General features: G+C 40.5%; 2 protein-coding genes across 8 annotated transcripts in view; one reads left to right on the forward strand and one right to left on the reverse strand.

The window, feature by feature from the left end:
* The window catches only part of rpl27a (ribosomal protein L27a), a 462,905-nt gene that overhangs the window by 194,823 nt on the left and 254,897 nt on the right, over positions 1–13,185 (forward strand). The gene's annotated exons all lie outside the window — the stretch shown is intronic.
* Positions 1–13,185, reverse strand: part of trim66 (tripartite motif containing 66) — a 218,907-nt gene that overhangs the window by 26,455 nt on the left and 179,267 nt on the right. For 5 of the 6 annotated variants that reach the window (XM_072272544.1, XM_072272543.1, XM_072272545.1 and 2 more), the window contains one exon: positions 10,116–10,295. The exons of the other annotated variant lie outside the window; for it this stretch is intronic. In XM_072272544.1, coding sequence (XP_072128645.1) covers positions 10,116–10,295 — 180 coding nt within the window. The remainder of the gene's footprint in view (positions 1–10,115; positions 10,296–13,185) is intronic. 6 annotated transcript variants of the gene reach the window in all.

Raw genomic sequence — 13,185 nt, forward strand, 5'->3', positions numbered from 1 at the left:
TCTGACATGTCTATCCACGGCCTCCTCTACTGTAAAGAAGAAGCCACACTCAGGTTGGAGGAACAACACCTTATATTCCGTCTGGGTAGCCTCCAACCTGATGGCTTGAACACTGACTTCTCTAACTTCCACTAATGCCCCATCTCCCCCTCGTACCCCATCTGTTATTTATTTATATACACAGATTCTTTCTCTCTCTCTCCTTTTTCTCCCTCTGTCCCTCTCACTATACCCCTTGCCCATCCTTTGGGTTTTTCCCCCCTCCCCCTTTTCTTTCTCCCTGGGCCTCCTGTCCCATGATCCTCTCGTATCCCTTTTTCCAATCACCTGTCCAGCTCTTGGCTCCATCCCTCCCCCTCCTGTCTTCTCCTATCATTTTGGATCTCCCCCTCCCCCTCACACTTTCAAATCTCTTACTAGCTTTTCTTTCAGTTCATCCTGACGAAGGGTCTCAGCCCGAAACGTCGACTATACCTCTTCCTAGAGATGCTGCCTGGCCTGCTGCGTTCACCAGCAACTTTGATGTGTGTTACATATTAAGAGAACTGGCTTTAAAATATCATCCTCTAAACTTCTGCTATAGTTCTGGATTCACAACAGTTTAAGCTTATAACTCCAGCTGGCTCTCAAGTTTTTCGTAGCCAACAAAAAGCACCACAACTCTGATTAACAAGGGTAATCTCTGGAATTTTAAAATGAACCCCAGCTCTTTCAAATTTGATCCATTTTTCAGTGGAAAGGAGACAACAGTTCATGGAGAAGGAATTCAAAGAAAGAGTAACACAGGCCTTCCCATAATCAGTCACCTTTCACTGTTTCTCAATCTGATACATGATTTTCTGAAATCACAACAGACATGGCTTAACAATTCCTACTCTGAAACAAAGAATACTGAATGAAAACTGTCAGAAAACACTTTTTTTTTTATAAATGGTTCATATCCAAACCCATTCCTCAAGATCCAGGGTTCAAATTGTCCTGCTGTCCATGTGGTCCAAGGCAATGACGACTCAAGGGTGATGGCAACTGTAGGAACTCCGAACAAACCATGCGGCATGAAGCAATGCCAGGAGTCACCACAGGAAACCTCCTGTTGTGCAGAGCACACTCCAGTCATTTCAATAGGGAGGAGTGGTTGACAGGGAAACTGGGTAAGTATGAAATGTTTGGCACTTTTACAATTAATTGAGTTGAACTAAATGTTTTGAAATAAAACCACAGTACACAGGAACGGAATTAGGCAATTCGGCCCACTGAGTCTGCTGCCATTCCACCATGGCTGGTTTATTATCCCCCTCAACCCCATTTCTCCTCCCTTCTCCCCATAACCTTTGATGCTCTGACTAATTAAGAACCCATTAACCTCCACATTAAACTTACCCAATATTTGGCCTCCACGGCCACCTGTGGCAATGAATTCCACAGATTCACCATCTTCTGGCTAAACAAATCCCTGCTCAACTCTGTTCTAAATGGACATCCCTCTATTCTGAGGCTGAGCCCTCGGGTCCTAGACTCACTCATATAGGAAACATTCTCTCCACATCCACTCTATCTAGGCCTTTCAATATTAAATAGGTTTCAGTGAGATTCTGTCCCCACCTCCTCCCCCACAATTCTTCTGAAGACCCGTGAGTACAGGCCCAGAGCCGTCAAACACCCCTTGTATGTTAACCCTTTTATTCCTAGGGTAATTCTTATGAACCTTCTCTGGACCCTGCTTTTGCCAGCATATCTATTCTTAGATAAGGGGCCCAAAATTCCTCATAATACTCCAAGTGCAATCTGAACAATACCTTATAAAGCTTCTGTATCACATCCCTACTCTTATATTCTAGTCCTCTTGAAATGAATGCTAACACTGCATTTGCCTTCCTTATGAATGTCTCAACCTGCAAGTTAACATTGAAAGAATCCTGCACACAAAAAAATTACATGCCTTTGCACCTTTGATTTTTGAATTTTCTCCCCATTCAGAAGACTCCACACCATTGTTCCTTCTACCAAAGTGCATGACCATACACTTCCCTACACTTTATTCCATCTGCCACTTCACCTTTTCTCCCTAACTAAGTCCTCCTGCAGATTCCCTGTTTTCACATCATTCCCTGCCCCTTCCACCTATCTTTGCATAATCTGCAAACTAGGCCACAAACCCATGAACTCTGTCATCCAAATCACCGGCATAACATAAAACGAAGCGGTCCCAATACTGACCCCTGTGGAAAATCACTGGACACCAGCAGCCAACTACAATAGGCTGCTTTATTCCCACTCTTTGCCTCCAGCCAGTTAGCCAATGATCTATCCATGCTAGTGCTTTTTCTCTATTAACATAGGCTCTTACCTTCTTAAGCAGCTTTATGTGCGAGATCTTGTCAAAAACCTTTTGAACATCCAAGTAAACAACATCTACTGCCATTCTTTTGTCTATCCTATTTGTTATTTTCTCAAGAATTCCAATAGATTTGTCAGGTAAGATTTCCCCTCAAGGAAACTTTGCTGACTTTGCCCTAGTTTATCATGTGACACCATGTACCTCAAAACCCCATTCTTAGTAATGAATTCCAATATCTTCCCAACCACTGAAGTCAGGGTAACTGGCTTAATTTCCTTTCTTCTGTCTCCCTTCCTTCTTCATGAGTGGTGTGACATTTGCAAATTTCTAATCCTCTGGAAGCCTTCCAGAATTAGTGATTCTTGAAAGATCATTACTAATGCCCCTATAATCTCTTCAGCTACCTCTTTCAGAACTCTGGGGTATATTCCAGCTGACTTATCTACCTTCAGAACTTTCAGCTTCCCAAGCGTTTTCTCCTTAGTAATAGCAACTACAATCACTTCTGCTCCTTGAGACACTCAAATTCCTGATGTACTGCTAGTGCAGGAGTTCCCAACATGGGGCCCATGGACCCCATGCTTAATGGTATTAGTCCATGGCATAGAAAAATTGGGAAGCTCTGTGCTCATGTCTTCCATAGTAAAGTCGGTCTCAAAAGTATTAAGTTCATCAACCATTTCTTTGTCCCCGATTACTACCTCTCCAGCGTCATTTTCCTGTGGTCCAAAATCCACTCTCACCTCTCTTTTACTCTATTTATCTGAAAAAAATTTTGGTATCCTCTTCTATATGAATTGGCTATCTTACCCTCTTATTTCAACTTCTCTCTCCTTATGTTTATTTTAATTGCCTTCTGTTGGTTTTTATAAAGCTTGCCAATCCTCTTAACTTTCCACTAATTTTTGCTATACATCATCTTTTGCCTTTATGCTGTCATTAACTTCCCTTTTCAGCCACATTTCCCTCATCCTATCTTTAGAATACCTCGTTCTCTTTGGGATGTATCTATCCTGTTCCTATCACTATTGTAATATTGTCCTTTTTAACGTGCCTTTTCTATCTCCAACCGTAATTTGTATCCCACATCCTGGCTACCGTTCAGAGGTTTCCCATCAGTGTTTTATTACCCTTTCAGTGTCTTAACTCTAACCACAATGATTCTACATCTTCTGCTCTTTTGTCTCCTTTTTCTAAGGATTTGGTTTCAGTTTTTTTTTAAACCAACAGAGCCACCCCATCCCCTCCACCTACCTGCCTGTCCTTTCAATACAAGGTGTAACCTTATATCAACTATGATCTCTTTTCAGCCACAACAAAGTGATGCCCACAATGCCATACCTGCCCATATTTAACTACATTACAAGATCATCTACCTTATTCTGTACACTGCATGCATTCTGAAAAGACAACACCTACAGCCCAGGGTCAATTCCTTGGTTTTGCTGACTAAGTGCATTGTTGCAACACCACTCAACCAGCTGAGCTATCTCAGTCTTGCACGTCTCATTGCCATCTGAGATTTTCCAAACAATGATGTATTTTGCAAATTTATTGCTGGTGTTTGAACTGTGTTTAGTCATACAGTCATGAATTCAGATGGATGAGGGGGGATCTCATTGAAACCTTTCAAAGGCTGAAAGGCCTAGACAGAATAGATATGGAAAGGATGTTTCCCATGGTGGGAGAGTCTAGGACAAGAGGGCACAGCCTCAGGATAGAGGGGTGCCCTTTCAAGACAGAGATGCAGAGAAATTCCTTTAGGCAAAGGGTGGTGAATTCGTGGAATTTGTTGCCACAGGCAGCTGTGGAGGTCAGGTGGTTGGGTGTATTTAAGGCAGAGATTGATAGGTTCTTGATTGAACATGGCATCAAAGGTTATGGGGAGAAAGCCAGGAACTGGGGTTGAGGAGGAGATAGAAAAAAAAGAATTAGCACAATTGAACGGCAGAGCAGAGTCAATGGGACAGATGAACTAATTCTGCTCTTATGTCTTATGGTCTTATGAGTGTAAAGGGAGAAGAGCAATGGGCTAAGTAGGCATCCTTGAAGTGCGCCTGTGTCAATCGTCACCATGGAGGAGATATTATTACCAATCCATACTAACTGTGATCTCCTGATGAGAAAGGATCAATTTGCCCAGGGAGGTAGAGGTGTCCAGATTTAGAAGCTTAATAATAACTGAGGGGGTGGTGGTGTTGAACACCAAGTGGCATCATTCTACAGCAGACCGACATATATGCTTTGATGTTGTCTAGGTGATTCAAAGTAGAGTGTAGAGCCAGTGAGACTGCATACACTGTAGATCACTTGTTATTGTAGGCATATTGTAGCAGATCCAGGTCTTTGCTTAGGCAGCAGTTAATTCTAGTTATAACCAACCTCTCACCTTCATTACGGTACATGGAACATTACAGCAAGGAACTGCCCCTTCAGCTATATTGTGTCAACCTTTCATGCACTCCAAGATCAATCTAACCCTTCTCTCCTCCCTAACTCTCCAATTTTTCTATCACCCATGTGCTTGCTTGAGAGATTCTTAACAAAACTTGCTCTGACATCCCCTCAATACTTCTCTTCATCATGTTAAAATTATGCCCCCTTGTATTAGCTACAGTATTTCCACCCTGACTGTACACTTTACCCATGCCTCTTATCATTTTGTACCTCTCTGTCAAGTCAGTCCTCAATCTCCTTCACTCCAAAGAGAAAAGCCTTAGCTTGCACAGTCTATCCTTATGAGACATGCTCTCGTGCAGGAAGAATCCTAGTAAATCTCCTCTGCACTCTCTCAAAAGCTTCCACATCTTTCCTATAATGAGGCAACCAAAACTGAACACAATATTCCAAGTGTGGTCTGACCAGAGTTTTATGGAGCTGCAACATTACCACGCAGCTCTTGAACTCAATCCCTTGACTAATGAAGGCTAACGCACTATACAGCTTCCTAACAATCCTATCAGCTTGCACAGTAACTTAGAGGGACTGATGAACATGGGCCACAAGATCCCTCTATTCCCTCACACTGCTAAGCATTCTGCCATTAACCCTGTATTCTGCTCTCAAATTCGAACTTCCGAAGTGAATCACTTCACACCTGTTTGGGTTGAACTCCATCTGCCATTTCTCAGGTCGGATCTGCATTCTGTCAATATCCCACTGCAACCTACAACAATCTTCCACAATATCCGCATCTTCCTGTCATCTGCAAACTTACTAACTCACCCTTCCACTTCCTCATACCAGTGCTCAAGAAGAGCATGGTGAGCTGTTTCAAAGACTATCACACACACACATCTAGAATTGGCTTGCAGAATATACTCCATTTACAAACACCCTCTGCTTCTTGGGGCAGGCCAATTCTAGATGTGTGTGTGTGAGATAGTCTTTGAAGCAGCTCACCATCCTCTTCTGGAGCACTGGTATGATTACTGCCCTTTTGAAGGAGGTGAGAACCACAGATCACAGAAGCAAGAGGTTGAAGATGTCCTTAATCAGCCCAGCCAGTTAGTTGGCACAGGTTTTCAGTATCCATCTAGATACACCATCAGGGTCTGCTGCTTTGTGAGATTCTCCCTCATGAAATATGTAGTTATTGGGAAAGAGTGTTGTTTTATTCCATGAAAGAAATCCCAGCCAATATTGACAGGGTAGAGACGTCTAACTCTAGATTCTGCACCTTGATTTGCTGATACTTAAAGGATTAGCAAGGAGTCTCAAAGGATCACCTTTAATCTTCATTTTATTCTATGAAAAAAACAGGCTAACAGTTTATCTCTGGTGTTCTAACACTATTCCACTTACGCATCACACTTGGAAACTAAAATTCTAACAGCATGCTCATCACACAATCTTATTTCCATTTTCACCACCAATATCATATTTTAGTACACTTTCTATTGGGCAGAGCTTGAATTCTTTTCCAACAAAGACAATCCTGAATTGAGAGTCTCTAAGTGTCAATGACTCAATCACCCAAGTTTCATTGGGGGTGGTGGGGGAGGGGGGTAGGCAGGAGGAGGAAGAGAAAATCAGGGAGTACTGGTAGGAATCCTGGCAATACATAAGCGGCTTTTCTACCCAATTAAACCAAAAGACAAACATTAATATTCAATCAGATCATTAAAAATAACAAATTCTGAAATATCTTGGTGTGACAACACATTACCATATTTCCACTAATAGAGGATTTTGAGAAGTACAAAGAATGGAAGCTGAAATTTAAAGGAGAGATTACTAAAATACTACAGGTCAATCAACATCCAAAAGGGAAGCAATAAGATTTTTGATTATTCTTGCCAATAGTTAATCTCCAACAACCATGACTAGTCTGTTGCACATTGTCCTTAAATGTAACATTATTCAATCATCGTAATCTCCCTACAATGGGCTCCACATTTTGGCCAAAACAGATGTTGAGGGCAGATCAAAACCAGACACAGAACGGAATTAGACAGATCAAAAAATGTTAAGATACACTAGATGATCCAGGATGTGTATTGTGCTCTACCTTCTCTCGCAAGGAACTCAGCATACTTTGTTTAGTTATTGGAAAACAATCTACAAAATTGAATATTTAAACTTCTCTCAGGCTAGTCAATTGCTAGGCCAGTCTCTCTAAACTTGAGCTGAAAAATTTGACTATTTTCTAACTTGGACTGTGATAGCTCCCTTCCCCCTCATGCTCTTCAACCAGCATTTGCAGTCTATAAAAGACTAATTAATCAATTTCATCATGTTTGATTCAAAAGCCATTACCCAAGTTCAACTGGATGTGAACTATTTAGGTCAGTGACTATTCTGAAATCACTCTGAATCAATTTTTTTTTAAATGGGAGCAGTTAACCCTATCAAATTAGACTCAACTGTACAACAAAGTTGCCTGCCTTCCACAGAAAGCCCAATTTTGTGTTTGCAATGTATGATTCACCTGCTATTAATTGAATTCATCTGCTTGGCCAATAATTTTTCCTTAAGGAGACAAGAAAAAGCAGGAGAGAACATTCAGCCCTCCAAGTTTGCAGTGCTATTCAACAAGCCCTGTATTTTTCTCCAATTCTAAACATGTTACACTTCCCTGCAACACCACCAAAATAAAACTTATGGATATGGACGCAGCTGGTTAGGTTCTCATTTCTAGCCATCCTTAATTGCCCTTTGAACTGAATTTCTTGTTTGAGTTAGGAATCAATCATATATATGCCAGACTAGGTAGGGATACTATCTTTTTCTCCCTATTTCTCTTGCACATCTGGTGTTGGTCTTTTTTTTTCTCCTTTACTTGGGTTCTTTCAGGTTTCTTGCTTCGTGGCTACCTGTAAGCAAATAAATCTCAAGGCTGTATAATTTATACATTTATTGAAATAAATGTATTTGAATGTTCATTTCCTGATGGAGACTTGAGCGTCACAGGGGCACACAATGATCAATACCAGTTTTATATTCCTTATTTATCGAGTTTAGTTTAAAAATCTTCAACTGTTTGATAGCTTGATAGCACATCAAGATACACACCTCTGGATAACAATTCAGTAATTTCACCTCTGCACAATCACATTGCTTTAAAACCACCCTCGGCGACTATGCCCTCATCTATCTTGTTCTTGAACTCAACCTCCTCTATCCCGCCATCTCTCTCTCCTATTCAATCATGTTCTTAACTTTTTCATTTTGTCCTTCTCTTAACTGGATTGGTGTTAACTCTCACCTGATTATACAAACAAGCTGTCTGGAGATATTTTCCAACATAAAATATAGGAACCAGGGAATAAATGTAGAATGCAACCGGGAGCTCAGGATAACAGTTATGAACAGAATTTAAGTGCTAGGGAAAGTATTCATCTAATTTGCATTTGATCTCATTAATATAAAGAAAGGCATAGTATTTTAAATACTGCACATTTGCAAAATTTTGTACTGATAACAATAGGTCCAAATATGAAGTATTGGTAACAGACTTTTCCAATATCATCAATTTCAGATTTCCAACATCTATTGTTGTTTGTCTTCTATTAAAAAAGCAATTAAAATGTCACTTATCTGCCCTGCAGCTATTACACAAAGCCAAACATGAGTGGCAAAGCACTCATCTATTTACGACCATCTTTAAAAATGCATTTGCTTCAATGAAAAATTGTGTAATTGCTCTTTGATTCAACAGACTTTTTGATGTTGTGCATAGGTGTTGTGCCACTTCTGATCAAAAGTTCATCTAAATGTCTCATGACAAAAACTGTAACGTTTTTCCCCAAGGGAAATTAAAATGCACTTTCCAACAGCTTATGTGACTCCCCTTTTCAGTCTACGGATCAAATAAGACAACTGTATTTTAGCTTTAATTGTTTCTGCTATTTGGATTTTCTCAGGAGGCATTGATAATTACAATAGCTGTTTTAATGCAGAGTAAACACAAACCGTAGATGCTGCTGAAAGTAATTTTTGATATGACACCGAAAATATATTGGCACGGGATTCAGAATAACCTTAGCCCCTCCTGATAAACATACTATACACAGATATTTCTGAAGTGGTTCTCAGTTTTCAACCTCTCTTTTTAAATGTTCACAAGTCCTTTACCACTACGATCCTGTGCTTCACTGTATTGCCAATAGTCTCTCAGGAGCAAAGAACTGCAGCTTTCCAGCAGATTTAAGATGAACACTAACAAAGGCCATCACACATGAAAATAAACAGGCCTAAACAGACAGGTGACAAGGCAGGATTTAATGGATAAACTTCAGTGTTTTATTTTTGAATAGGAAAGAAAGTGATTTTACATTGTTAGGTGAAACAAGGGGGTTGTGTTCCTAGATAATTGGCTGTATTGCAATTTTCTGTACTCAGAAGCCACATCATCTGTGCCTGTATCAAGAAGCACAAGTTAAAAATCAAATTGTATTGATTTATTTACTTGCCCTCCCATCCTTCACCAGACGCCCCCCACCCCCACCCTTACACAAAATCCATGGGGAATGAATTTTGTCCCATATCTAACATTTTGGGATAGTGATTTTAACACTCAGGGTGAATTTGGCTATAACCCCAGTAGCCGTAATGTGAGGGTTGCCTGTTGAAGTTATGAGAGCTAACAGAGATACCCGCATTTCTTATATTTTTCGTAGGATGGTGAGAAGATCGCCAATGTTGATCTGTCTCCTGGAGTTGATCACTAGCCATGTTCTTGCAGAATAGGGCAGACTATCAGGCACTGTCTCACTTCATTAACCCACTGTGGTATACATTTAAAGAGTAATGTTATACAAGTATGTTATTCAAAGTGTATGAATTATGCACTGTGCATCTAGCTTATTCAGGGTAGGTGAGGGTGCATGGACAAGTGGAGTTGTTAAAAAAAAAAATGGTGAATAGACTTTTACCTGATGCATTTACCCGGTACTGCCAATCCCATGAGATCTCACACCAGGCTAGCACCCACAGGCCTCTTCGAAATCCACCCAGACTCAGGGTAAGAATTAGATCTATTAATTAAACTGTCTTGCCATCATTCTGTACACTACATGCTCAGTTTAGCCAATAAATGTCACTTTTGCATCAGAGTTGAAATCACGGTTTAAGCTCTGACAATTCATTAATAGAACAATCAGTAGTTCTGGTGACAGATGCAAGAGAGAACTTGAGGATTTACAGTAGAGTGACATGGAGTAGGGAGTGAGGATGTTGGGCTTGCTCAATTGGGACTAACATCTTTCCAGTGAACCACTTTCTGTCATGATGTTATTATAAGCAAATAAGTAACCATTTCCATTCCAAATGTTACCTTTCTCTTTCCTTTCTTCGGAGCAGGTGAACACGCCCTTTTCATTGAGGATCTTGAAGAGGTCAATTGTTTCTCAGGAGCATTAAGTATCTTTAATAAATCCGATGGCTGTTCTGGGGTGGAGTTCTCATTGTGATCATTAACGTTCTGCTGTTTTCCAAGTTCAAAAGGATTATGCAGCTGGTTTAAAAAAAATCAATGGTGAAATTTTTGTTTGAAAATAATCCAGAATTGGTGGTCACATGGTTGAGCACAGTAATCTCTCAGCTGCCTTACATGTCATGATTATAAATAATCTGAAAAATTCACCAGATCTACAGCAACAGAACAGCAATTTACAGGAGGGGTATAGATATTTTGTTTTTGCCTGCATATAAACACTCAAATGGACATTGTGCCAAAAATTCGATCCAAAAAGCTGGCACCTACTATATTCCACATTTTTCCATCTTCAAGAGTATTAAATTGCCTTCAAAGCACATTGGTACTGCCCTTCACTGGTCTGTTCTGGGAACATCCTTGATAAACCGATCACTAATATTTTGAGGTGCTTCTAAACAAGATTTGGCAGAGCTGTGTGGGAGGTTTACACGAATTTGGTGGGGAAGGTGTACAGTAGTAGACAAGGAACAAACAAGTATATTAGGAAAACAGTCTGCAGACGTGTGGGAGGAACGCAAGGTGGAATTGTACCCAATTTTGATGCAACATGTCTGACAAGCAAGGCAGATGAAATGAGGGTGGTGACTAGCATATGGAAAAAGATACTGTTACTATCATAACAATGTGGTTGAAAGCTGGGCAGAACTGGCAGTACAACATTCCAGGATACAGATTCTACAGGTGGCAGCGTGGGTGAAGGGTAAGGGTGGGAAACTTCAGGAAGGAGGCAGGATTTCCAAGAAGGTTCTTCATATGAGACCTTAAACTACTTATACAAAAGGCTAAAGAAATTTGGCAAGTCCCTTTTGACTTTCACCATTTATTTTTCTAATCAATGGACTACAGAAAGCATTCTATCCAGATACGTCATGGCTTGCTGTGGGAACTGCTCTGCCCAACTGCAATGAACTGCAGAGAGTCACAGACACAGCTCAGCATGTCACAGAAACCAGTCTCCCCTCCATGGAGCCTGCAACGAGTACTTGCGGCCTTGGTAAAGGGGCCAACATAATCAAAGACCCCACCAACCCCACACAATTTCTTTTCTCTCCCCACCACCCCATCAAGCAGAAGATACGAAAGCCTGAAAGCACATACCAGCAGGTTCAAGAGTAGCTTCTATCCCACTATTATCTAATGGTACCCTAGTAGGTAAAATGGACTCGTAACTTCACAGTTTACCTCGCTATGCCCTTGTACGTTCTTGTCTATCTGCACTTTCTCTGTAGCATTTTATTCTATACTGTTTTGCCTTGTACTGCCTCAATGCACTATCATAATGAAATAACCTGCATGAATGTCATACAGGTGAGGTTTTCCACTGTACCTTAGCATGTGACAGAGTAAACCAATTTACCAACAAATGATGGGTAGAGCTCAGAAATCAAAAGGGACTGGTCACTTAGTTGAGAATATACTGTTGGCTCCCAATCTGTCAGGAGATAGTGGAGCAGATATGCAAGAAAAATCACAGAAGGGTTCAAAAACAATGGGGTAATGTTAGTCAGGATATCCCTCACATCAATATCACCAGAATCAGGAGTGTGTGAAAGATGTAGAGGGCCAGAATTATTCCCCACCCCCCCAAGTCTGTCCAGTTGAGATTTTTAAGTTACTGCATTTAGTAGAAAAGAGGTAGCTCTTCTCTACTAAAGTGGTGATACTGGATTTAGTCTTTGAGAAAATATTGGAGGGACTGTTACTTGGAGAACATTTCAGAGAAAGTGATTGAAACCTTAAGTTTAAAAGTCACTATGGGGAAGTGTAAATAGACTAGAAATTAAGGTCCCAAATTGATGGAAGACTAATTTCAATATGTCTGAACTGGACAAAAGTGGACTAAGAACATCTACTTAAAACATGAGGAATTCTGCAGATGCTGGAAATTCAAGCAACACATCAAGTTTGCTGGTGAACGCAGCAGGCCAGGCAGCATCTATAGGAAGAGCTCATTAGGACGAAGGGTCTCGGCCTGAAACATCGACTGTACCTCTTCCTATAGATGCTGCCTGGCCTGCTGCATTCATCAGCAAATTTGATGTGTGTTGTAAGAACATCTACTTACAGGTAACCACTGGGAGTTAATATGTGGTAGAAATTTCAGGACCAGCATGTTCCCCATTTGCTGAAGGATTAGGCCAGCAAATCTAGAAACTGTGGATCTCATGGAGATTTGAAGGTTGGTAAAATGGAAGAAAGGTTATTTATGGCAAGTTTAGAAACTTGAAAACAAGTGAGAGTTTGCAGGAGCATATAATATGATGTCGGAGTAGCCGTGGAAGTGAAATTAGTAGTTAATTAGGGGACATGAAATGGTATAGCAGGCAAAATTAAAGAAAGTCCCAATATGTACCAAGGGCAAGAGTATAACCAGGGAGAGAGAAGGACACATTGGAGACCAAAACTGCTATCTGTATGTACAGCTGGAGGACTTCCGGTAGGTAAGGTCTTACAAGAATATATCTCATCTATATTTACTATATAAAGGGATAACAGGTAGTAAGTGGTGGTGGAATTCAAGAATAAATTACCATTATAAGGTATATAATGATCTTAAAGGTAGACAAGTCCCAGGCCTGATGTGATGCATTCAAGGTTGCTATGGAAAGCAAGTGGGTGAGATTGCTCGGATAATTTTCAAATCTTGGCTAGCTAAAGAAGAGATGGCAGGTGTCTGGATATTGGCAAATGTGGCACGATCATTCAAGGGAACCAAAGTAATTACAGCTTTGTTATGGGGAGTCCATTGACTAATGAAATTTAATTTTTCAAGGTGGTGATTAAGTGTGTTTATAAGGACAATGTTAATACTTACACGGATTCAGTAATAGCTTTGACAAGGTCCTATCTGCAAGACTGGTCCAAAATCTATAAATCTATGGGATCCAGGGTGTTGGCAAATTATATT

The sequence above is a fragment of the Mobula birostris genome, chromosome 11 (assembly GCF_030028105.1).
Source record: "Mobula birostris isolate sMobBir1 chromosome 11, sMobBir1.hap1, whole genome shotgun sequence".
In the NCBI taxonomy this organism is placed as follows: domain Eukaryota; kingdom Metazoa; phylum Chordata; class Chondrichthyes; order Myliobatiformes; family Myliobatidae; genus Mobula; species Mobula birostris.